The sequence below is a fragment of the Centropristis striata genome, chromosome 5 (genome assembly GCF_030273125.1).
Source record: "Centropristis striata isolate RG_2023a ecotype Rhode Island chromosome 5, C.striata_1.0, whole genome shotgun sequence".
NCBI classification, from domain to species: Eukaryota; Metazoa; Chordata; class Actinopteri; order Perciformes; family Serranidae; genus Centropristis; species Centropristis striata.
This window is the reverse complement of record NC_081521.1, coordinates 40,530,362-40,556,382: the sequence shown is the minus strand read 5'-3', so window position 1 is coordinate 40,556,382 and position 26,021 is coordinate 40,530,362. Positions and strand designations below refer to the sequence as shown.

Below are 26,021 nucleotides of genomic sequence, written 5' to 3'. Positions count from 1 at the left end.
ACTAAACATTAGAACATCATTGTCCAAGATACTCAATGTTAATATCATGGATAATTGGGAGAGGGGTCACACATTGTCTTGTATACTGTGACTCTATTATTTAAGGCTCATTTAAAGCAGATTTTCTAACAGTACATACTTTATCACAAACTGTGATGCACTGTGTGGGCCCCTGACAAGTGAAATTAGCACATGTCCATGCATGAGAGTGAAATAACCATGCTGTCAGGGAGGCTGGTACTGGTAGCTGGTAAACACTCATTAAAGTTAAATGTTTATCCTGATTGGACTAATTGCTCTGAGCTGTGTGTAAATGCAGGCCTGGCTGTTTTTCCACATGTACAGACGTCTGTATCTTCTAACGAGATGGACAGTGCATTTTTTTCCTGTCAGCCTTAGCTGTTGCCTTGACAACTGGCCTCAGAGATCTGTGCACGTGCATGAAATTGTGATAAATCCTGCTTTCAATCTATGAAGCATTTCCCACAGAGACGCATCTAATGTGTGCACCACTCAGGTTCCCATAGTCACATGACTTTTCTTTATAGTGACATCACTCACAAGGTTCATTCATATTGTACAGATATTGTCAGTCTGTATTGATTTTATTTCTTCAGGCTGCAATTAATGTGACCACGGAAGATGAAGCACTGGTGCACAGGAGCTGAATAATTGATCATTATTGGCATAGATATTATTATGATATGTAGAATTACAGCAGGAAAGCGTGAGTTTTTAACTTACTGTCAGTGTCAGGGCTTCTACCCAAGACAAGAGACAGTTCCTTTCAAATTAAGGGCCACTCAAGGCTGGAATTGAAGAGTCATTTCTGACAAATGAGACTAAGAGATAAAACCTGTCTCCTCATACAGACCGAACATGTCCGCCTGCAGCTTAAATGAGCTCCCTCGGGAGCTGCAGAATAATTCCTCTCCCTCACTATCTGCAGCTCTAACTTCTCTCTTCCTGCACATTTTCTCCCCTTTTTAAAAAACAGTGACCCTCCCACTTCTGCTCTACTTTACATTAACTTGTTTCCTTGGCCCCTCTTGATAAAAATGAGTGGGAGTCTTTTGATCAGTCACATATCCCTTAATCAGCCTGCAGAGTGCAGCGTTGACTGTACACTAGCGCCATCTGTTGGTGGAGAGACTGCAGGACAGAGACTGAATCTCCCTCCCAGTGTGTTGACAGTCCACAGGGCTTTGTCTGCATTTTCCCCAAAGACAGTGGCAGTTCTACACAGGGGCCTCCAGGGGCCACTGCCCCTGTGAAGAAGCCTTTGGCCCCTGCTGTGGCCCCTGTGTCAAATTAATAATAAAATGATCAATTTATAACAATGAACAACTGAACAATTCTAACCTTTTTTTGTTCAAACAATATCTCATTGTACACAAAATGAACCCAGAATGGGTTCATTTTATAATAGTTTAACTCTATGGAGTCTAATAGGGATATTTTGTCCATTTTTGAATCCTTTTCATGTCTTTGTAAGTCATTTTGTGTCTTTTTTGGTCATTTGTGTGTCTTTTTTTGGTAATTTTGTGTCTGTTGTTGTGTCTTTTTTATTTATTTTGTGTCTTTGTTTTGTTATTTTGTGTCTTTTTTGTCATTGGTGTCATTTATGTGTCTTTTTTGTGTCTGTTTTAGTTATTTTGTGTCTTTTTATGGTCATTTGTGTGTCTTCTTTTTGGTAATTTTGTGTCTGTTGTTGTGTCTTTTTTATTTATTTTGTGTCTTTGTTTTGTTATTTTGTGTCTTTTTTGTCATTGGTGTCATTTATGTGTCTTTTTTGTGTCTGTTTTAGTTATTTTGTGTCTTTTTATGGTCATTTTGTGTCTTTTTTGTCATTTTTATGTGTTCTGTGGGTTTTTTTTGTGGTTATTCTGTCTTCTCATTTTGTGTCTTTGTAAGTCATTTTGTGTCTTTTTTGGTCATTTGTGTGTCTTTTTTTGGTAATTTTGTGTCTGTTGTGTCTTTTTTATTTATTTTGTGTCTTTGTTTTGTTATTTTGTGTCTTTTTTTGGTAATTTTGTGTCTGTTGTGTCTTTTTTGTGTCTGTTTTAGTTATTTTGTGTCTTTTTATGGTCATTTTTATGTCTTCTGTGGGTTTTTTTGTTGGTTATTCTGTCTTCTCATTTTGTGTCTTTTTTGGTCATTTTGTGTCTTTTTCAAGACATTCAAAGATTTTGAATACTTAAATATCATCTTTGCCATTTTTCATGTGCTAATGTGCCCCTCTGATTAAACACTGGCCCCTCCTTGGCCCCCACAGTAAAACTGGTCTAGACCCGCCACTCCCCAAAGAAGCAGACGACGTGACTCGTCAAAGTTGTCTGCCTGTTAATGCTCATCAGTCAGTTGATTCAGGCTATTCTGCTGCCAGAGAGTCAAGGGTGGAGAGCTAAGTAATTAGACAATGAGATATATTTTAAGTCAAATAAATGAAAAGTGCTAAATTCCACTGTGAGCCATCAGTGAGTGGAGAGAAGACAAATGGAGGCAGATGGGGGATCCTGATGACTTGTCTGGAGTCCCACAGAGGCTGCTGCAGCCTTGTAGCCTGTTTCTCTGGCTTTTCTCCCAGATAGATGCTTTTGAGATTCACTGCCAAGGTTTACTTAACAGTCCTGATATAATAATGATTTGACAGAGGAGCAAAAGTCTTGTTTTATTTAGTGGAATGACTCACAAATCTGTTATTCCTGTCCTAAATTATTCTATGTAGAGCAACAAAGAGTAAAGGCATTTGCCTAAAAGTTTTATTTTTATTTAAAACAAGAACACCACCAAATGTGAGCTTGTTTCTGAGAATCTCTGCTCTTTTTTTGCCTCATGGGTATTGACTTGTTTTCATCAGTGATAGCCAGCTGGACAGAACTGGCCAGAGCTGGACACAAAAACAGAATAAACAAGGAGAGGTGGATGTTTGCAGAACGGCAATCTTAGACAGTGCTACTCACAGATACAGTGTCAGCTCATCAGACATGCCACAACCCCACCCTGTGCCCTCTCTTTTTCCTCAATTAGAAAGATATACATTCACTGGAAAGGGTTTTTAACGTACACTACTGGTCAAAAGATTTAGAACACACCAACTTTTCCAGAATTTAATTGAAAATGATGCAGTTTAATGTCTCAGTGTACTCTGAAATGAATGCACATTTGCAACATTTAAAATTCTTTATTGAGCATGATAGTGTTTTGAAAGTAAAAAAAAGATTCAGAATCACATTTTATGTTGGACTAAAGGACTAAAAAAAGACACAAAATTACCAAAAAAAGACACAAAAAGACAAAAAAAAGACACAAAATGACAAACAAAGACACAAAATGACCAAAAAAAGGACACAAAATGATTAAAAAAAAGACACAAAAAGACACCAAAATGACTTACAAAGACATGAAAAGAATTCAAAAATGGACAAAATAGCCCAAGACTCCATAGAGTTAAGTTGTTAACCCATTTCTTGTTCCCTGAAAAAGGCCTACTTGTATAATTCTGAAATGTACATTATTTTTCAGTTTTGGTTAAGCTTACCTTTTTTTATTTACCTCTGGCAGTTCACCACTTACCTTTGTACCCTTTCAAGCTGTTCATTTGACTTGAACTGCTTGAATTTCAATAAAAAAATGGAAAAATTGGGGTGTTCTAAAACTTTTGACCGGTAGTGTACATTCACTGAAAAGGGTTTTTAACGTATGTCTAATCAGACAGTGTAAATGAATGTGGATCACATTCTGATTTCTCTTCAGATGTATCGAGAGATTGTTAGACGACCTGTTATCTAACAACATTTTGGATTGTGCTCGGCCTGTCTGAGGATGTGTTCTGGTTGAGAGCTCAGATTTCCCCTTCGGCAACACCATGTGTCCTGAAGAGGGAGGGGAGGAAAAAAAAACAACAATCGGTGACCTTGCAGAGCTGCAACACACTCAGGCTCCGGACGTGTCCCCACTGAACCACAGACATCAACACAGCAGCTGAATAAATGACCACAGACCGGCGGAGAGGCATGTTGGGGGTGAGACGAGTGGACAGGAGAGAGAGAGATAGACTAATGAAAGAAAAAGAGAGATTGAAAGAAGGAGTGAGGCTGTGAGTGAGGCAGGGGGGAGGGCGCTCTGTGTGAGGAGAGCCTCCTCTTTTCATTGACGTTTAGGGGAATGTGCTGATTAGTGGAGAGTAAATCAGTCAGATGGAGGTTCCCAGTCTCCTCAGTGAGCCTGACAGAGCCGCTCTATCTTTCCAGTAACCACGGTCACCTTAGCTTTCAGTAGCAATTTGTCACCAGAGCCCGGATCTTGTTTCAAAAAGGTACAGGCCAACCCGGAGACAGATGTGTGGAGGTAGGTGGGCTCAGCCCTGAAGGTGTGTGTGTGATCTCTCAGGCTGTGAAGTGCAGGTTCATATAGATTCTGTAACGGAGACGGCAGCTGTGTACATTGTCAGACACTGCAGGTGTGTGATGAGCTGGTGTGCATGTAGAAGAATGGTGCAGAAATGATTAGGGGGGAAATTAATTACCAAAAATGTTGATTAATGTCATTTATAAAGCAAAAATAGCAAACTGTCTGCATTTTTTTGCAGCTTCATGAGTGTGAGTTTTTTTTCCTTTTGTTTGTTTTATATTTACTCTATTTTTTTTACTTTTTTCTACTATTTTCTCGACTAAGTAACTACTCCGTTTGTCTGAAAAACAATCAACAAAATAAGAATTATTCAGAAATGCTAATTAGCCGCGGCCCTTTTGTGTGGAAAGTATGTATCATGGAGCTGTTGATGCTCGTACACTGGGGTGCCGACGCCGCCGCTCTAGTCTGATGTCACACTGCCAGGAGGGAGGGTGAGTTGTTTGTGTTTATTTCTGCCTCTTATTTGAAGTCAAAATACATTTTTAATCAAGCTGCACTTTATATTTAATGTGTGATTCGCCACAGAACTTTTTAGCCTTTTAGCTCTTAGCTTCTCTCTCATTTCTATACTCCCATTTCCAATCCCAACATCTTCTCGCAGCACATTCCTGCTGATTGTCCTGCTCATGTCAAGCATCCTGTTGACATCTTTCCAGTGAAACCTATAGCAGGACCTCTGCTGATCTGTTTTTCCCCGATTGTTCATGAAGAGCCTGTGTGCACAGTCCACCCGGACCTGCTCTCATTAGACCTGTTAGCAGAATGGATGAGAGAGGGGGCATCATTAAAGCCTATTAGATGCACAGAGCGTGAGACGGCTTCTCGCTCATCAGTCACGCTGTACATGAGAATGGCGATGAGCGAGTACAGAGCTGCACTGTGCTCAATGCATGCATGCATGCTGCTTTTTCTTTGCTGCATATCACGTGCGACTCACCTCCTTCCTCCCTGTCCTTCCTCCTATCTCCCTCCTCATCTCCTCTGTCTGTCCTGTGCTTACGCTGTCGACTCACTGTATTGTTATCTTGTTGTCCTGGTGCAGGACGTTGCTGAGTTACGTTTTTTCCTTGTACAGCAAATAAAAGGCAGAATTCCCCTCTGGGGTCATTAGTAACAGCGCAGCAGCTATGAATCTCAATTGCTTTTTTATTACACAGAATCCCTCTGTGTTTCATCATTAAATGTAAAGTAATCACTAAAATTGGCGAACTGGCTTTTTCTGCGTTCGCTGCTCATTATTCTGTATTGTGCCTGCCTAAGAAACAGCTGAAAGAAAGTCTCAAAGCTGCTTAAACCTGATGCTGAGGAGCAAGGAGCTTAACCTGAAGCTGAGCAGACAACCTGGTCTCACAGGAATCCGTGAAATAGCCACGGATTTCGCTTAACTCAAAATCCGTGGAATAGCCACGGAATCGCTCAAATTTCCGTGAAACTGACACGGATTTGGCTACAATGCAAGTTAATGACAGTCATATCCCGTGGCTATTCCATGGATATTTGTTCCTATTGGTTTGTTCCAAGTCACGTGACTTTCAAGGTCCCAGCGGTCAGAACAAAAAACATGGCGGACAGTTCTCTCATTTTTAGTGAAAAAATCAATATTTTGACTTAGTTTCTGCATAAAAATGGATTTTGATCACATTTCTAGCGAGAAATATGTGTTTTATTTTCTAAATATTCACTCAGTGAATGTACATAATCACTTTGTATGTTGGAATAGCCACGGGATATGACTGGCATTAACTTGCATTGTAGCGAAATCCATGTCCGTGTCAATTTTGTGTCTTCTGGTCATTCTGTGTCTTTTTTGATCATTTTTTGGGATTGTTTAGTCATTTTTTGTCTTTTTTGGTAATTTTGTGTCTTTTTTTTTTTTTTTTGTGTCTTTTCTGGTCATTCTGTGTCTTTTTTGGTAATTTTGTGTCTTTTTTTAGTCATTTGGTGTCTTTTTTGGGGGGAAACTTAAGGAAATATGCCGCACGTTGAATTATGAGAATGAAGGATCCAGCACTTTTTTGGAACTTCCTATTGGTTTGTGTCCATTTTTAGTGAAAAAAAAATCAATATTTTGACTTAGTTTCTGCATAAAAATGGATTTTGATCACATTTCTAGCGAGAAATATATGTTTTATTTTCTAAATATTCACTCAGTGAATGTACATAATCACTTTGTATGTTGGAACAGCCACGAGATATGACTGGCATTAACTTGCATTGTAGCGAAATCCGTGTCAGTTTCACGGAAATTTGAGCGATTCCGTGGCTATTCCACGGATTTCTGTGAGACCATGTTGCAGCAGATGTTTGTGTACTGTAAAGCCGTCACAGTCACACTGGGCCTCCTGTGTAACTCACAGCGCTGATGGTGACTGAGCCACAAACACATTAACAGATTCTACACGGAAAAGGATCTCATCCTGTTATCAGGGTTGGTTTCAGGATGTTGCTGTGTTTGCTGACTCACCATGTCCCTCATTCTGAAACTGCTGCTCCCAGCTGTCACTGCAACATCTTCAGAGTGTGCTGTACAATTTACTGGTTAAAGGTTCAAGTGAGGCAATTGACCTTATGCACAGCGGAGTTGTTGAACAGCTGGGACTAGAAAATCTCTGGAAGGCTGAAACAGACTGAATGGACTAAATGTCTGCCTGTACAGGGAGGTCTCCAGGTAGATGACTAATAGCTATCAGGTAGCTTTAATAGGGTTTCACAGACTCTGGATCCAATATTTAGTGCGCTTATCTGTTTAGGTTTTATATTCTGTGAGCAATAAAAGTCATAAACAATTTAAAGCTGCTATAATTAACATGCTTATATTAACAATTGATCAAACAACATTGCAAAAGGGTGAACCTACAGATAATTATAACCAGTTCACCTCAGGTCTACCGAGCTTTTCAGCATCTTTCTAGTGGTTTTATGGCCTGCTCTCATCAGCACCGCTTCCAGCTGCAGCATGCAGCTGTTTTAAGCAAAAAAAAAAAAAGTTTTAAAACCCCACAGCAAAAAATAGCAAAACAGAGTTAGTGGCTAGCTGGTGAACAAAGTGGAGCATTTAGCTGCTCAACTACGTTTTCTCAGGTGATGGAGGAGAGATAAACAGAGCTGGTGAGTGAATGTTGGACGGACATTCAGTTACATTGATAAGAGGACAAGCTGCACAGACACAGTCTTACAGAATGTAATATATATATATTACATTCTGTATAAGCTGTTTAGCTAAATGGCTAACTTCCTTATCTGGTGAAAAACATTCACTGAGCCTCTGTGCTTTACAAATGTAGGCGTTTTAACAGATGGATCAAAATCAGGACCAGCTTTCTGAGTCCAATATTACTGCAAGTAAATATAGTCCATATACTTCCAATACTGAATTTGTCTCCTGTTCCTGCACCCTTTTCATACCTAAGGACAGCCTGAGTAAAATGTAAACTCAAACCTGCAGAAATAAGGTCAGCAGATCATAATTTCAGATAAACAGTGTCAGACTGCCCTTCCTATAGACAAAGTATTCCTTTTTCCACAAAGAAGAGTGCCAAGCCAATATATAAAAACTGGAGAAAAAGAGGGCCAACTCCCAGTATTCAAACTTTACTTTAGTTTGAGGAAATCGACTCCACCAAAAGAGCAAGAAAACATTCTCATGTGACCCATGTTAATTCTTTTATATCAGTCACAGATTACCATGTGGGTGTGAGAATCGCTCTCTGGCAATAAGGTCTTGATTGACACCTGAGGCTGTAAGGAAGTTGGGTTGATTAAAATTATAGTCTGCATTCAACCAAAACAGCCCCAGACCAATACGTTAAAACATGTCTGTCTCCTGGCCGCACCCTGCACTGCTCAGACAAATTTGTGGGATCCCAGAAAATGGGAGGTAGAGAAACAGAAGAAACATCCTCTCTGCCCTCTGAGATTTCCACATCCTTGACCAAGCCCATTTATTTTGGAAGTGTGTCTCATGGAAAACCAAGAATAAGTCATGCTTTAGTGCAGGGGTGTCAAACTCTGGCCCGCGGGCCAAATTTGGCCCGCAGTGTAATTTTATTTGGCCCGCGAGGCAATACCAATTTATTATATTATTATTGTACTATAAAAGCTGACCCGCCGGTATTATACAGCGCATTTACAGCTAATACTACAAATCCCACAATGCCCTGCTGTTGTTTTGGCGCGTCAACCAGGACAGGACCCAGAAACGCTCCTCTGAGACAGTCGTCATAGCAACCTCAAGCTAGAGCTGTCTCCCAGCTACCCCTTCCCAAAAATGGAGAAAAGAAAGGCAGAATTTATTAACCTGTTGAAAAAGTTTATTTTGATATTTAAATCAGAAGGATGCAAATAGAAAAGAGGCATACGATTTTTATTTAATTTTTATTTAATAAATGAATGACATTGATGTGTTTTTTATTTGAAATTTGATTTTGCATGTCTGCACTATTTAGTTATATATTGTATGTTTATAAGCGTTGCTGGTTCCATATTTAATGTTAAAGCAAAACATGTTTGGTATATATTAAAAGGTTTATTTGTTCAATGTTGGCCCGCGATTTTATTCAAGTTTTACATTTTGGCCCATTGTGTATTTGAGTTTGACACCCCTGCTTTAGTGGGAAAACCGTGTTTTTTGTGTGTTTCTCAAAACTGACAACATCCTAATCGCTTTTGTTGAAACTGACTCATGATTACAATTTGTCGTACAATGCATAACTGCACAAAGGACCCGTTTGTTTTCCTGCGGGCTCAGAGAGACGGGACGGGGCCTCTAATAAGTAATTGAAGGTCTACAGATCGATGTGCCCTGCAGCCTGCAGAGACCTGGGCTGCGCTTTCAGTCAATAAAACAGTAAGCTTTATGGAGCGTACATCAAACCTCCAAGGATACAGCCAAGGCAACACATTTAGTCTCAGTTTGAAACCTATTCTTCCGTAATGACATAAATATTGTCTCCTTTTTTTTTTTCCAATCTTGAGACTCCTAATATGTGTGTGTTGCAAGGTTTTCGTTAATGTTGATGCATGATCCGGCTGGCTGGCTCTTCTCTAGGACGAGGACGCCCCTTTAGGACTTGTGTTGTTATTGAGTTCCATTGTGCGCCAGAAAGCGTCCAATAAGCTTTGGTTGTGTGTGAATTAAATGGAAGCCAAACGACATTAGGCGCTGTCAGGTAGTTTGTCACGGAGATGGTGGATTAATCCATATGCCCCTGTGTAACCGCGTCTTCCCGTAAATGCCTTGGCATCGTCTCAAGTGGGGGTTATGGGAGGCATTGACAGAAATGAAACAATAAACACGGTGCTGTGTAACCCCTCCTCAAGGGGTTGTTATCATGAATTTCAGTCTGCTTCTCATTCTCCGAATGTCTCTATCGCTCTGTGAAGTCAGTCTTCATGTCCCAGCCAGCCTGCCTGAATGGGGCGTATGTTGAAATATAAGATCTGCTGACTTGCACCCACCAGGTCTTGTGGAAATGTGGAATGAATGGAACTTGCACACTCAGGATATCTTGTTCCACTGGAATATGTCAACATGAATCCTTTTCTCAGCACTCTGGTGACCTGCACAAGAGGTTTCCTCCGCTTCCTTTTACATTCCCGAGAAAAAAGGGAGCACAGATCGAGGATGACTGCTTTATCTCTGTGCTTTTGTTCTGTGATTGATTGCTTCCCCGGTTGTCTGTATAACTTTTAAGAAAAATGATGAACTGGCCAGTCCCTAGTTTGTCTTCTTTTTCAATATCTAAAAACAGTTTTTGGCTCGTTTTCAACCTTCCAATACTTTGACATGCATGTCTTTTGTAGACATAAGCAAGAGAGATTGGACTCATAAATTATTTCCTTTTTAATTCTGCTCTCATTGTTGAGGCGCTTTCAACCGTGGCTTTCAATTAATATTTAATCACAAGTGATCAAGTTTTCAGTGCAGCTGGGGGAAGTTCTCATCACATGTAAACTGACCCTGAGTTTTCTCATCATGACTTGGCCTGGAGGGGTTGTTTTGTTTGTTTTTTTGCTTGAATCTGCAGAGTTTTAGGAGGTGGAAAAAGTCAGGATTTCCTTTGACAAATGGGGCCCTGACGCAGCACTTTCATTATTGGTCAAACTTCTTTCTTACATAATAAAGTAGCAAATTCATTTAGATTTGTCGGTTCTTTTCAGTCTTTTTTTTAGGTGTTTAACCCAGTAGTTCTCAACCTTTTTGAGTCGCGACCCCCAATTTAACATGCATGTTGTCTGCGACCCCCACTCACTGAACACAATCTCACACGCACAGTTCAGATCATACAAAAAAGAAACAAAATGACCAAAAAAGGATACAAAATGACCAAAAAAGGAAACAAAATGACCAAAAAAGACTCAAAATGACAACAAAATGACCAAGAAGACACTAAATGACTAAAAAAGACTCAAAATGACCAAAAAAAGACACAAAATTACCAAAAAAAAGGAAACAAAATTACCAAAAAAGACACAAAATGACTAAAAAAAAGACACAAAATGATCAAAAAAGGAAACAAAATGACCAAAAAGACACAAAATGACTTTTTAAAAAAAAGACACAAAATGACCCAAAGAAAAAAGACGCAAAATGACAAAAAAAAGACACAAAATTACTTTTAAAAAAGACACAAAATGACAAAAAAAAGACGCAAAATGACAAAAAAAGACACAAAATTACTTTTAAAAAAGACACAAAATTACTTTAAAAAAAAAAAGACAAAAAAAAAGACGCAAAATTACAAAAATAAAGACGCAAAATGACAAAAAAAACCCCACAAAACTACCAAAAATGTTGTGTTCAAAATGATTTGGCGACCCCCAGAAATCATCTCGCGACCCTAATTGGGGTCCCGACCCCAAGGTTGAGAACAGCTGGTTTAACCAATGTAGTCTATGTTAAAGGGGACATATTGTGCTTATTTTTAGTTTTATACTTGTATTTTGGGTTTGTACAAGAACATGCTCTAATGTTCAAGATGTTTTTTCTTCTTGATGGCCCCCTGGTGGCTGGCTGCAGTGTAGCACATAAATCCTTCCCCCTCCATGTTAGTGGATGAGACATGAGCAAAACTAAACACTCATCAGGAAATTTTCATTTTGATTCTTTCACAGTCTTTATATAGCACCTAGACCCCCTTTATAATGAAGAAAATTAAACTTTTTTTTTACAATATGGGGCCTTTAAAGATGATTAAAATGAGTGCAATCACAACAGGTTTAAGCTTGAAGTGAAATCTTTACAGTAAGGCTTATCTGTGAATGAATTTTCTATCTTCTTCACAGTATTTGCACAGGATATCATGATCCTCATAGCTGCCTTCACTTTCCCACATCTGTATCCAGTCCTGCAGTTTGGGGCACTTCCTCCTAAAATAACATTATGTTTCCTGAATGATTCTATCACTGTCAGCCTAATGAGAGCCATGAAAATGAAATACGTTTTGTGCTTCAACTTCCAAGCAGAGCAGAATCTTTTCAGTTTGAAATCATTTATGAGGCTCAGAATTGTGACTTAACAAGAGAACAACAACATTTTAGTCCGACACATGTCAGGACCATCGCTACAGGGTAGCCCCTGTTGTTTACTGACTGTGTTTTCCTCAGTCAAAGACTGGAAAGGCGTGATGGAGCAGACATGAGAAAGGCTGCCTTTATATACGCAGTGCCAACACAAACAATGGCCGGTGCCAGTGCAGACGGCCGAGCCGGGAGCTGCTCCTCCCGTCTCAATAGCCGTAGTGTTTCTGCCGTGGGCTTCTGGACGCCGCGGAGGCACCGTCAGCTCTGCCAGAGAAGGGCGGCAGAGCACAGCGTGAAACTAGCTGGAGTCCAGGACTGAAGGGAAGCAAAGCCAGACAAACTGCTGAAGTGATTAGACAGCTGTGTGTGGAAAGGTGAGTGGTGGAGGGATGTAAGCCATCGCAGTCTGAGTATTATAGGAATGGAGAGGTTCTGATCCGTAGCAGGATGACTTTCTATTATATCAGCATGTATGCATCCATATACTGGAGTTCATGGGTGTCAAACTCGCAGCCCGCGGGCCAATTGTGGCCCTGGTGACGATATTCTGTGGCCTTCACCTTGATATGAAAGTTTAATGTGGAAGGTCCCTTTAATTACTTATTTTGGTCTCTTTTTTTTGGTATTTGTGTCTTTTTTAATAATTTTGTGCCTTTTTTTTGGTAATTCTGTGTCTTTCTTTGGTAATTTTTTGTCTTTTTTAAATCATTTTGTGTCTTTTTTAAATTATTTTGTGGGGTTTTTTGGTCATTTTGTGTCTTTTTTGGGGTCATTTTGTGTCTTTTTTGGGGTCATTTTGTGTCTTTTTTAAATTATTTTGTGTCTTTTTTGGTAATTCTATGTATTTTTTCGTCATTTGGTGTCTTTGCGGCCCCCAGGTAATTTGAGTTTGAGACCCCCTAATGTTTTTTGTTTTATGTGAATGGCACTTTACCGTGTTGTGTGTGGAAGGTCCCTTTAATTACTTTTTTAAAAATAATTTTGTGTCTTTTTTGGTCATTTTGTGTCTTTTTTTTAGTAATTTTGTGTCTTTTTTTGTAATTTTGTGTCTTTTTTTGTGGTAATTTTGTGTCTTTTTTTGTAATTTTGTGTCTTTTTTTGGTCATTTTGGATCTTTTTTTTTGTCATTTTGTGTCTTTTTTTTATTTTGTGTCTTTTTTGGTCATTTTGTGTCTTTTGTTGTAATTTTGTGTCTTTTTAAAATAATTTTGTGTCTCTTTTAAAATAATTTTGTATCTTTTTTGTAATTTTGTCTTTTTTTGTAATTTTGTGTCTTTTTTGGTCATTTTGTGTCTTTTGTTGTAATTTTGTGTCTTTTTAAAATAATTTTGTGTCTCTTTTAAAATAATTTTGTATCTTTTTTGTAATTTTGTCTTTTTTTGTAATTTTGTGTCTTTTTTGGTCATTTTGTGTCTTTTTTTTAATTTGGGTCTTTTTTGGTAATTTTGTGTCTTTTGTTGTCATTTTGTATCTTTTTTGGTCATTTTGTGTCTTTTTAAAATAATTTTGTGTCTCTTTTAAAATAATTTTGTGTCTTTTTTGGTAATTTTGTGTCTTTTTTTGTAATTTTGTCTTTTTTGTAATTTTGTCTTTTTTGTAATTTTGTGTCTTTTTTTATTGTGTGTCTTTTTTGGTCATTCTGTGTCTTTTTTTATTTTGTGTCTTTTTTGTAATTTTGTGTCTTTTTTTGGTTATTTTGTGTCTTTTTTTGTAATTTTGTGTCTTTTTTTGGTCATTGTGTCTTTTTTTGTCATTTTGTGTCTTTTTTTGTCATTTTGTGTCTTTTTTGGTCATTTTGTGTCTTTTTTGATCATTTTGTGTCTTTTTTGGTCATTTTGTGTCTTTTTTTGTGGTTATTTTGTGTCTTTTTTTTAGTAATTTTGTGCCTTTATTTGGTCATTTTGATCCTGCCTCCAGCGGGCCCCAGGTAATTAGAGTTTGAGACCCCTGCTGTAGGTGGTGCTGAATCACTAATTCAAGACATCAGATCAAAACTTTCTGCGCAATTAACATGTCTGTTTGCCTACCAGGAACTTGTTTATATGACGATCAGCTTAAACCAAAACACTATTTCACGGCAGACTGCTGATGGCATCTTGTGAGTGATTTGAATGATTGAGCAACGCAACATCTTGGAGATCATCAGCTATTTATCTGATCACTGATGCAGGCGGCAATGAATGGCATCTGATTGAAACAGCGAGCAATTATTATCATTGTAAGCCCTCCAGTCAATTTATACAGTTCAATGATGTCATTTAGCTCATGGCTCCAAATTGATTGCATTGCCACGCGCACAAACAGATGCACACACATGCAAACACACAGATAATTATTTTAGGAGCATGTCTGGTTTCTATCAAGGGATAGATGTTTTTTTTTTTATTATTATTCTCCAGGATTATGCTGATGGATGGCTCCTGGAAATCAGTTCTGGAATCAGGGCGTCAGAGGGACATGATTTTAAAGTGTTTGGCTGATGTTGTGCGTATTGGGAGTCTGTTTGATTGGCCAACGTGGTGCTATTACGGAGAGAGGCAGATACTTTTGGAAGGTTGTGGGACTTTAAAATGATTGAAAATAAACAGAGGAGTCATTTTGAATTTTAAAATATGTATACTTACTTCATCAGGCGTCACAATTTAAATTCTTAATTAAAAAATCATAGAAATACATCACAGTTACCTGACTGATGTGCCTGTGTTTGTTTTTTTGTTTTTGTTTTTTGTTGTTTTTTTTGTTGTGTTTTTTTGGCTGTTCTAGTTCTGTGAGTTGTGCAGCAATACTTCAATGATCACTTTTGTTTTCTGTTGTTTGTTTGTTTTTTCTATTAGAAAAAAAGACTACTTTACTCTTTGTGTATGTTTTAATACAATTGTACTCATCTGCAAAACCCAGTAAAAAAAGTTATATGTATATATATATATATATATATATATATATATATATAAATAGTCTGACAATAGCATAGCCTTCAGTAATTAGTTATTTTATATTATATATTAAACACACACACACACACACACACACACATACATATATATATATATATATATATAAAACCTTTTTTTGCAAGGGTGCAGATACTAATGTCTTTTTCTGCACACCAAATAGTAATTTGCATTCTTTTTAAATATATTTTGAATATTAAGAATATATATGTGTGTATATATATATACGCTACTGGTCAAAAGTTTTAGAACACACCAACTTTTCCAGAATTTAATTGAAAATTATGCAGTTTAATGTCTCAGTGTACTCTGAAATTAATGCACATTTGCAACATTTAAAATTCTTCATTGAGCATGATAGTGTTTTGAAAGTAAAAAAAAGATTCAAAAATCACATTTTATGTTGGACTAAAGGACTAAAAAAAGACACAAAATGAAAAAAAAAGACACAAAATGACAAAAAAGACACCGAAAGATACAAAATGACTAAAAAAAGACACAAAATGACCAAAAAAAGACACAAAATGACTTACAAAGACATGAAAAGAATTCAAAAATGGACAAAATAGCCCAAGACTCCATAGAGTTAAGTTGTTAACCCATTTCTTGTTCCCTGAAAAAGGCCTACTTGTATAATTCTGAAATGTAATGTCACTTATTGTAAGTCGCTTTGGACAAAAGCGTCTGCTAAATGACATGTAATGTAATGTAATGTAAAATATACATTATTTTTCAGTTAGACATGCTGATGATGGTCTTTGCTGTGCCACATTTACCAACACATACCAACATGTTAACCACAGGACTTTCTCTGTGTGACTTGAGACAGGTGTGAGTCTCCCACTGCCTCAAATAGATTATTGCACCAACCCCCAACACGTCCCCGCCAACATATCCCATCCAGAAAAAGCTGGTCTTTTTACATCCTGGTGCCTTTGAATAACCCAGCCGCCCTCCTGACTCGCAACCATGACGAACACGTTTGACCTCAGTAGTCCTGAATGACATCACTGCCACATGACTGCCCCCAGGCCCTGTGTACTGGAGAGAGCGTGCAGTATGGTTTCTAACCAGTGGGTGGCACTGTCACTCTGAGAGCCCACTGTGGAACGGTCTCAGCATGTCAGGGCTCTGTCAGGCTTGGTTTGTGGGTCTTGGCTGCGGTACCACGCTCCTGTAGCCATCATGACCACCTTGGGTATTTATACCCACTGTGGCTTTTGTCACATTTACAGTCAGGACTGCTCTACGCACTAACCGCTGGAGACACATGTCGAAGTCTTACACTGTTTTTCATCTGTCCTCAAAATTTGACAATGTCATTGAAAAGCGCTGCACATCGATCTGCCACAAAGGACCAGATAATGAGAGGAAATCATGCGGGCAATCAGAGGCCATTCTCTCATGTTAATGTGAATTCTTCCTCTTGTTCTTTGCAGCATTGTTCGTCTCCCTCACAGTGTTTACCAGAGTGTGTCACCTCACATGGGTCTATTTTTAGCAGGGGAGAATAGTGCTCTAGTGTGTTTCTGTGCTGGGGTGGGGCTACGGCGAAAAGCTTTAGAGAAATATGGTATCTGGTAATGGAGCGAACTGGAAGGAAAATATTGTAAATGGACAAACAGGGCCTGCTTCTAATAATGGAAACAGTACACAATGCACAACCTCTACCTGCCTTTTAGGGAGATAGCATATGCATGCAATCAGGAGAAGTACAGCGTTGTATTTGCTGCTATGGTTCCATGAAATGTATATTTTTACAGAAACACAAACATGCGGTCGAGCTGTAAAGTAACAGTTTGCTTGCTTTCCATCGTAAGGGTGTTATTTTATATCCATGCATTTTCTCTGCCACTTTAAGCATGTGGAGGTGGAGAAATGCCAAGGACAAGTTGCAAGATGCCCACATTCATATTTTTGGGTAATTTAGAATCTCCACCCCACCTGACTTGCATATGTCTGAGGAATGTAAGAGGAAACCAGAGGAAACCCACGCAAACACAGAGAGAACAAGCAAAAGCTCCACCCAGAAGAGACTGAGCAGCAGACCTGGATCCCTCTTTCTTCCCAGGTGCCATTTTGGTCGGGCTGGGTATCATTTCACTGTTTTATACTCATGCAGGTCTGCTGCAACTCTCAGTTCTTTTAGATATTTTCTTTAGACTTTTCTGTTTGCTGCTGCCTTTTATTAAAACACATAATTATTCATTTCTTACACTGCACTTTAACTTTTATTTCTGTATTTTTAGTAAAAACTTTTTTGGACAGTGTGCTAATCACCTCCTGGCCTCATATTTATACAGACATGAGAGTGATATTTTGTCTGAGTTGATCACAATCGGTGAATCTAAATCAATTCTAAAGGAAAAAGAAATAATATCTTGGTCAGTCTGCTCCATATAAGTCTCTATACTGAGGCTCCTTCAGTGTTGTTGTGATGGCTGTATTTGTATTTAATTGTATTTAATTGTTAATGTTAACTGTGGTTAAATGTTGTAACTTGTCACTTTTTATGCAGCTTTCTTGGTCAGGTCTCGCTGAAATCTCTCTCTGCTGCTTTCTTGGTCAGTGTACTCTGAAATGAATGCACATTTGCAACATTTAAAATTCTTTATTGAGCATGATAGTGTTTTGAAAGTAAAAAAAAGATTAAAAATCACATTTTATGTTGGACTAAAGGACTAAAAAAGACACAAAATGACCAAAAAAGACACAAAATGACAAAAAAAACACCAAAAGACACAAAATGACCAAAAAAAGACACAAAATGACAAAAAAAGACACCAAAAGACACAACATGACCAAAAAAAGACACAAAATGACTTACAAAGACATGAAAAGAATTCAAAAATGGACAAAATAGCCCAAGACTCCATAGAGTTAAGTTGTTAACCCATTTCTTGTTCCCTGAAAAAGGCCTACTTGTATAATTCTGAAATGTACATTATTTTTCAGTTTTGGTTAAGCTTACCTTTTTTTATTTACCTCTGGCAGTTCACCACTTACCTTTGGACCCTTTCAAGCTGTTCATTTGACTTGAACTGCTTGAATTTCAATAAAAAATGGAAAAATTGGGGTGTTCTAAAACTTTTGACCGGTAGTGTATATATTTATATATATATATATTTATCTTCTCATCTAATCTTTGACAAGAAAGCATATAAGCTGCTTTCCCCAAAGGTCAAACTATTCCTTTAAGGATCAAGTTAACAAGCTTTCAGTCCTTCAGGGATAGGAAAAGGACATTCAGTCACTTCAGATCGATGTTTTGCTGCGACAAAATAATCTCAGAAACCATCTCCTTCAGCTCAGCCTGTTATGTGTTTGGACAAACACGTTGTTTTGATCCAGATTGGCATTACTACGTGATGTGTGAACAGGAGAAAAGCTTCTCAGACATGGCTTGCCACTGATGATCTTTGATCATGCTCACAGGATCCCACAGGCAACACATCTGCTCCAGCTTAGCTGCCAGGATGTGATGAGCGCAGGCAGCATATCCTTTAATTACTCACATTTCAGCTCTATTTATACATCTGCTGCCAGATCCTTCTTATGCACAAAAATTCTTTGTTCCTGAGAATTCATTGGGAAAATGTGTTTCTTTTTTGTCTCTCTTTTTTCCTCCTATACAAAGTCCTCTGTGTTCACAGAGCTCTCCCGGGCCACTACATCTCATTTAGTATGCCGTTGTATCAAACTATGACATCAGCCCATTCTAATTGTTTCCAGACCAGGCCCGGGCTGAGTTTTCATTTTATTTTCCGTTTCTTCGCGCGGGTCTCGGCCGTTCAAAAGCAGATAATGAGAAACGGTGCATGATGTCATGTAGACAGAGCACAAGTCTTGTGACCAAGTTTCCAGGAAGCTATCAGTTTCCCTTGTCGTTTCCTTTCCTCGACTCTGTCTTTTTTCATGGGAAAATCCAAGTTTTTCTGTCCTTCTGATAATCTTCAGGTACTAAATCTGTGGGAACACACCTGATAAAGTGGTTTGTGTGGAGCTGACCTGCCGATGCCTCTTTGGCCTTGTCCCAAGTGTAATGTATCTAACTTTTCTTACACTACAACAAGACGGAAGAGGAAAAAGAAGGGAGGGCAGTTATATATACTGATAGAGTAGGAGCTGAAATGCAGAGAGACCATATGTACTGAGTTGAAGAAATGGCGTTTTATGAGCAGAGAGTGGGCCTCTGCTTGGAATTCTCAATGACATCATGCTGGAGCAGAGCCTCGCCGCGCAGCCAGGACTCAGGAGACGAAGCGGGCCTTCACTAGACGGGACGACTAGACTGGATCGTAACACTAGAGAGACCCAGAGGCAGGCAGACAGGAGGATTACTCAGGCTGACTAAGTGTCCTGAAGTTAGCGCAAACTTTTACAGCTCAGCTTTACCTGGAATTCATCTAATTAGATAATTTCAGCAGAACTCTCCTCGATGATTAAACCGACGCTGCCCTTGAGCCTCATGTTGAAACAATCACAGGCTGGAGGCTTATAAGCATCACATGCTCGCCTTCAAAATGAGACCATGATATTACTTCATATCTCATTACCAAACAAATAAAGTCTAGTTAGCCGCTCCCTGTGGTCCGCCAGCAAAACAAAGCCCGCACCATCCGGGGCTAATATCTTATATCATGCACACATTTTCAAAATCTAAACGCCCGCCTGCGTCTGCGCCTCTTGAGTGATAAAGCGACAGAATAATGAGGATGCCAGTTTTATTAACCCATTGAGGCCTGAAAAATCGCTGGGCAATTTTAAAATAAGCCTCTAATTTCTGGAAATTCTGGAAAAATTCTGGGGAAAAAGTGTCAACTCTTCTACTAAATAATAGATTTTTCAGCCTCTGTAGCAGGTAGAAATGAAATTCAAAAAGTATTTGAGAGCTTATACAAATACTACAAAACGACGTAAACGCTTTCCAGGCTTCAATGGGTTAAAGGTCTGTCTTTAATGGGTTCTGTTCTCTTTTTTTTTGTTTGTTTCGTTTACTGGCACTCAGGACTAAATTGATTTCGGTAAGGCTTGTGTGATAGGTGAGATCTGTGAGAGTCGGATATCTGCAGCTCCTCAAGGCCAAAGCAGCTGTAGTCACCAGAATACAGGGCCAAGGTCTCAAACTGAAATAGATCCGTCGGGCCGTTACTGTCTGTCCGCCTTTCTGCACATAATCATTCTGCCTGAGTCACACATTGCAAGTAAATCTGAGCATAAATCCACGCTGGGATCCACGACACATGTTCAGATAGGCTGAAGGGTTTTTGATTTGTAGCTTGGCTTTGTCTCTCATTCTGCATCTTTCGTTTGAAGTCTCAGATGAAAACAGTCCAGAGAAGGTGATCATTTTAGGGGTGCAGACCTGTAATTAGAGGACATCAACATGTCCCTCCAGAGACTGCTGTGTGTGTGTGTGTGTGTAGATGATTGGTGTCCCTGTAAACTGGCTCCATGTGGGAGCCATTCTCCTCTGTTTCCTGTGCCTGTTGTCATTAGGTAGAAAATACCTTTGACTTGGAGGCAGTTTACCCCAACCCCCTTCTCTCAGAGGGGTGATTAGTCACTGGCCTGTCTCAACAACACTGTGAAGTCCAGTGACGAGGCTCCGTCAGTTTGAGGCCTGCTGTGAGGGCTAAACTGGACGGAAGTGCTGCAACAATGGTGCAAAACAAGGTTATAATAGTTTTGGATTTTTCATTAGTTTTAGTTTTAATTTCGTTGTGAATTTTTGTTTTCAAATTCAGTTAGTTTTAGTTAGTTTTTAGAGTGAGTTTGCTAGTTTTAGTTTAGTTTTTATTAGTTTTAGTGTTAGTTTTAGTTTTTTTGTAATGGGTATGTGCCTTTATTTCCTTTGGTTTATCATCTCAGCCCCAATAAGGTTATTAACTCTTACAGTTCTGGGTGTTTTGTATTTTGGTTGGAGTGTAAACATCCCAGTCTCAGTAAACATATTCACCATGTGTTCCTGCATGCTGAAATAGAAACACTGAATTATGTATAAAAAAAGTTGACAAAAACGAATACTAAGGACATTTTCACTATAATTTTAGTTAGTTTTAGTTAACTTAGTTAGTTAGTTTCGTTAACTATAATAACCTTGGTGCAAAATTGGTGGAATTTTCTCAGTTTTACATTATCCGCTCAATTAAACAATTTGAGATATTAAGATAAAAAGGCTAGAGGTGGAGGGGCAGACTTCTAGTTTCTTTGGTTCGAATAGGAAATGTGCAACTTTTGTCATTTACATTTTTTTTATTTCAAAAGGAAGACTTTTTACACATGCTTCCATTCAAAAATGTTTACAATTATAATAAAGCATTTGTTTAACCAGTTGTTCTCATGCCTTCAAGGGTTATTGTAACTGTAAATAATAATAAAAATTGTAATACTGTTTTCCCTTGATACTGTCATATTTTCTGAGATAGTTATTGGATTGTGGAAATCTCTTACTATTGCAACCTGGGCTGGGCAATATGACAATATAAATGGTCAAACCAATATAAACACGTCTGTTTTATATATTTATTTTCTTCTATAATGTTTTAACATGAAAGTTCTAATCTTTGCACATGGAAGCGAAGCTGGAGTGAACCCTAGAGGTGTTAATATTGAGTATGAAGTCTAAAAAAATAGGCGATATCATGATATATATATCATCATCCAGATATGAAATGACCTATAACGAAATGGAAGATTTTGACCGTATCCCTGCGCTTGTATTGCATCACTAGCTAGAGGCGGACAACTTGTGCTCGTCTCTGTTTTTCTGCAGCAGAAAGACACAGAATCCTCTCTGGTTCTTTTCTTAGTGCACATTATAACAGTCACTTCTCCACCCTGAAAGGCTCTATTTATAGAGGTGCTCTCTTCTATTGGCCATCTCTGCCCACTAAGTCTTTTTTCTTTCATGCAAAAAAAGGCTAACAAAAGGTACCTGTGACATTCAGACACACCCAGCCCATTTCCTCGTGCACTATCTTGTGTCTTTATGCCAGCGTCTGTCATGCTTTGTCCTCTTACCTGTCCCTCTATCTCACTGCACCTCTACCTATATGCACCTAACTGGAACAAGCTGTCACTCACTCCCCCTCCTTGCTCTCTGTGCTTTTAGCGCCTTGCTTTATCTCTCATTTTCACCCCTCGCCGTCTAGAGCGCTCCTTTTCATATGTGTGCACGCTCTGTGATAACATGCCTGAAAAGCGTGATTTTTTCTATTCCACTTCTTCTGCTCCGGGGTCATTGTGTGTCCCTTCCTTGCATGATTAGCGTAGTGCAGAAGGTATTTCATTCTGTCTTGTCTCTTTCTACCCAGCTACAGAGCCACCACCGTGCTCACACACCCCTTTCCCTGCACCCCGCCCCCTTCCATACTGCTCAGGGCCTGGCAAAAAACCCCACACTCCCCTGTCTCCCAGCCTCCGCCCCCCTTATACTCCTACCAGCCCGCTGACGGAGGACAGAGAGTAAGAAAGAGAAAAAGAAAGAGCTCCATTTGTCTGTCAGAGATTACAGACTGCCACTTAGCACTGACCATGTACGCCTACCATCCATAGGGAGCTGATTTCACAAGGCAAAGACATGGAAACGTCTGCAAGAAGTAGGCAGCTACAAGATATAGCAGATGGCAGTTTTTAAATGTGTCTGTTGGAGGAACATTTTAGGCAGTAATGGGGACTGGTGAAGGGGACTGTTAATGTTTGGATTACATCGTTTTGTGAGTGCTGGCCAGCATGTGGTGTTTGCAGTGTAACTCAGAGAAGACGCAGTCGCTGCTGGAACTGGAGCTGAATGGCTGGTAAGAGTAAAAGGAGAGTGTAAAATGTGTGTTTGTTTTACTGTGTGTGTGTGTGTGCGTGGGTTGGTGTGCGCGTGCATATGTGTGTTTTGTCATTGGATGAGGTTACAGCGGGCTGTTAGAGCTCATACGGCTTTGTTTGATAAACAGCGGCGAGACAGTGTATTGTGTGTTTGCAAAAAAAGAGAGAGCTGGGATCACATGCCGAATTAACCTGCTTCTTTTGTGCTTTCACATAATCCACGCTAGAAGGTGACAGGAGTAATGTGAGGCTTCAAGCTAAGTCACGAAGATCATGAATTTTAAAGTGGGGTCTGCTGTTTCAATTTGGACTCCTTCACTGTGGAAAACACATCATGTCCCCCATCTCTGAGTCATCGAATGTGTTTAGTCTTACTGTACAGAATCCATCTGTGAGTTAGATTGCCCCCCCGCCCCTCCTCTGCTCGACTGAAGGGCATTCCTGTGGTGTGTCGTGGCCTCCCGCTAGCCGGCCGTGGCTGTGTGCGTTTCTCATAGCTGCTTCTTCAAGGGCAGGTGCTGAGCGTATAGTGTGAAAGATAGTTTAATTATTCATCAGTGAAAGATAATGACAGTGGCTCTGTTGTTGTTGCTGTTGTGTTATGAGTCCTGACAGGAGGAGGAGGAGGAGGGACACTTTGATTCAGACAGAATGAGGCCTGGCTGGTAACGGGGGAATAGTATTGATTTTCTGATTGCTTTAACTAACAAGTACGTTGATGGCATCAACAAAACACCGAAGCTTTCATCACACTTGCAGCGGAGTAGCCTCTTTTTTAATAAGCTGCATCTGTGTTGTGATAACAACGTGTTTATTTCAAGCCCTCTTGAGAAATCAATCAATAATCAGCAGACTTTATGTAGCAGAAAAACAGTCTAGTCACTTATTTGTCATTCTCAAGGAAAACTCAAGGGCCTTAAAGCTACAGTAGGTAATTTACCTGTCATATTTGTTGAAACTGTCAATATATCCTGACAGATGATCTGTGAGAAAAATCATGCTCCATTGCCTCCACTGCGCCTGAATGAAAACAAGCGATCAGAGCCGAGTAGTCTCCAACGCAGCTGTCAATCATGTCAGTCAAACAAGGTGATTTAATATCAAGATTCTGGTGGTGGATGGTTGTAAAATGAGAGTTTGTTGCCATTTTGAAAGCAGTCGAGCAGAGAAGGGAGGGGGATTGCTGTTAGAGGAAAAATTCTGGCATTTTTGGGCATTTCTGGCAAATTACTTTGCTGTTTAAAGTAATTGGGGCAAAGGTTACAATTTTGACATGTAGATTGAAGCCATTCAGCTGTCAACTGGATACATTCAGGTACATCCGAGACTGTTGGCCGTGGAAATGTACATATGAAAAGCTCAACAGCAGAACTCTACACTGTAAAAAAATACTGTTTAATTTCTGGTAAAATACCATCAGCTCTGGTTGCCAGAACTTCACCGTAAAAATTACAGTGAGTGGATTTTCTATTCTTAATTTAAATGTAAATATCAGCAAAAACTGTAATTTAGACTGAATATTCCCATTATTTTTAGGGTAATTGTGTCATTCATTCACACATCATGGTATTTCTCCATACATTTTGCATGAAAATGTTATATTTTTACAGCAAAACTGCATGTTTCTTCCAGTTTATGACAGAAAAAAGTAAAAGTTTTGTGCTATTCTTTGATTTACGGTAATTAAAAGTGTCTAATACGGTGATGTACAATTTTTAATTTTACGCCCTATTTCTGATGTATTTGACAGAGTTTTACTGTTATTTCTACAAACATTTTTTACAGTGTATCGATCAGTTTCTGATCCTGTGGTGAACTGTCCCTTTAAAGATCTCAAACTGAAGTATACAGACTTACAGTAGTTATCAGGCACGACTTACGAGGCTCCAGTCGTCTATATACCGTCTGCTGCAAACTCTCTGGAGTGATCCTGTCAGTCTGCTGGCTCCAGCCTGCAGCTGTGTCAAACAGCAAATCCCCAACCTGCTGCTTCATGTCTAGTTATTGCCGGTACAAAACCATGCATTAGTATGGTTATTGGTGCTAAAAAATGACTGATATATCTAAGTGTTTTACTGGCAGGTTTACTTTTTAATGCTGGACATCATTACCATGTTGCTGTGTGGTCTCCTGACCTTTTACCTGCAAAATCAATTTCCTCACATCTGTGTTGTGAGGGCTGGTGCGTGCATCTGTATTTATGAGCTCTCTCAGTTGCTGTGAAAGGAGAGAGAGAGAGAAAACATCTGCTTTTGTTGTGCTGGGAGCACATGTTGTCAGTGCATGTAGCAGGAGAAGTGTGATACATTTAATTTGATCAAAACCGTTTATATACACGCATGCAGTAAAAGATTATTGTCACTTCATGTCAGTAAATCTGAGAATGCATGTAAATGTGTTAGTGTTATTTCACATATTTAATTATAAACCCCCTTGTGAAGGAATCAGATTTCCATCACCATCTGCCGAACAAAAATAATCCTTGGCAGGCAGATCAGACTTCTTAGCAGCTTCTCAGTAGAATATTGCCAATACAAGATGGTATAATGTGTTTATCCAGCATCATTACCTTCTAACTTACATGAGGTTTTATCTGCAATAATTTGATCTGAAATAAAATGTTCAAAGATGACTAAATATTTCCAACAATTTTCAAACTTATTAGATAATGGTCCTTTCCATTTGGTTGCCTGTCAGCGTCGTGGTTGTCAGCCAGAAGCTGTCATAAAATGGCATTCTATCCAGTTTTAAGCCACATTTTTACAGTCGTTTAACTTTATATTCTAACCAGATGAAGGATTTAAGTACTCGGACGTCTGGATCTTAAGTTATCAGAGAAACAATCCTTCTTTGTTCGCCAAACTCTTTTAGAGAAACACAGATTTTTAATGTGAAGCAGCTTTATTCAGTGTTTTTACCAGTTTTATCACCATCCATTTGTTTTGGAGAGGAGGAAACCTTTGCAAATAATTCAGCTCCTGGTAAAAAAAAATCTCCTGAATAATGAACACTGAAGCAAACCGAACCAGGAGAAGCTGATGGAAATGACAACAACTTCCAGGATCCCACGCTACTTTATGACATCACCAAACTGTGTTGTTTGTTATTGTTTCGTTTGAGAGACCCCTAGACCCCATATTGTGCATTTAAGCAAACACTATTATCAGTATATGTGGTCAAATATTGCTGCAATTACCAGAATTGGGCATCCTTTAACTTGAAAAGGCCTCTAGATTTCATATTCATATCAATGTTTCTGAGTTCAAATTGAGTTTTTTGCCAAAAGTGAGGAGCAACTAAGTTTATTTGTAT

General features: G+C 39.0%; 1 protein-coding gene across 3 annotated transcripts in view; it reads left to right on the top strand.

Annotated features, from left to right (window-relative positions):
- Nucleotides 1–26,021, top strand: part of LOC131972114 (IQ motif and SEC7 domain-containing protein 1-like) — a 139,900-nt gene that overhangs the window by 77,784 nt on the left and 36,095 nt on the right. The window contains exon 1 of one of the 3 annotated variants that reach the window (XM_059333880.1): nt 22,608–22,687. The exons of the other annotated variants lie outside the window; for them this stretch is intronic. Within the exon in view, the coding sequence (XP_059189863.1) occupies nt 22,623–22,687 (65 nt within the window). The 5' untranslated portion in view covers nt 22,608–22,622. Of the gene's footprint in view, nt 1–22,607; nt 22,688–26,021 lie in introns of those variants that run through there. 3 annotated transcript variants of the gene reach the window in all.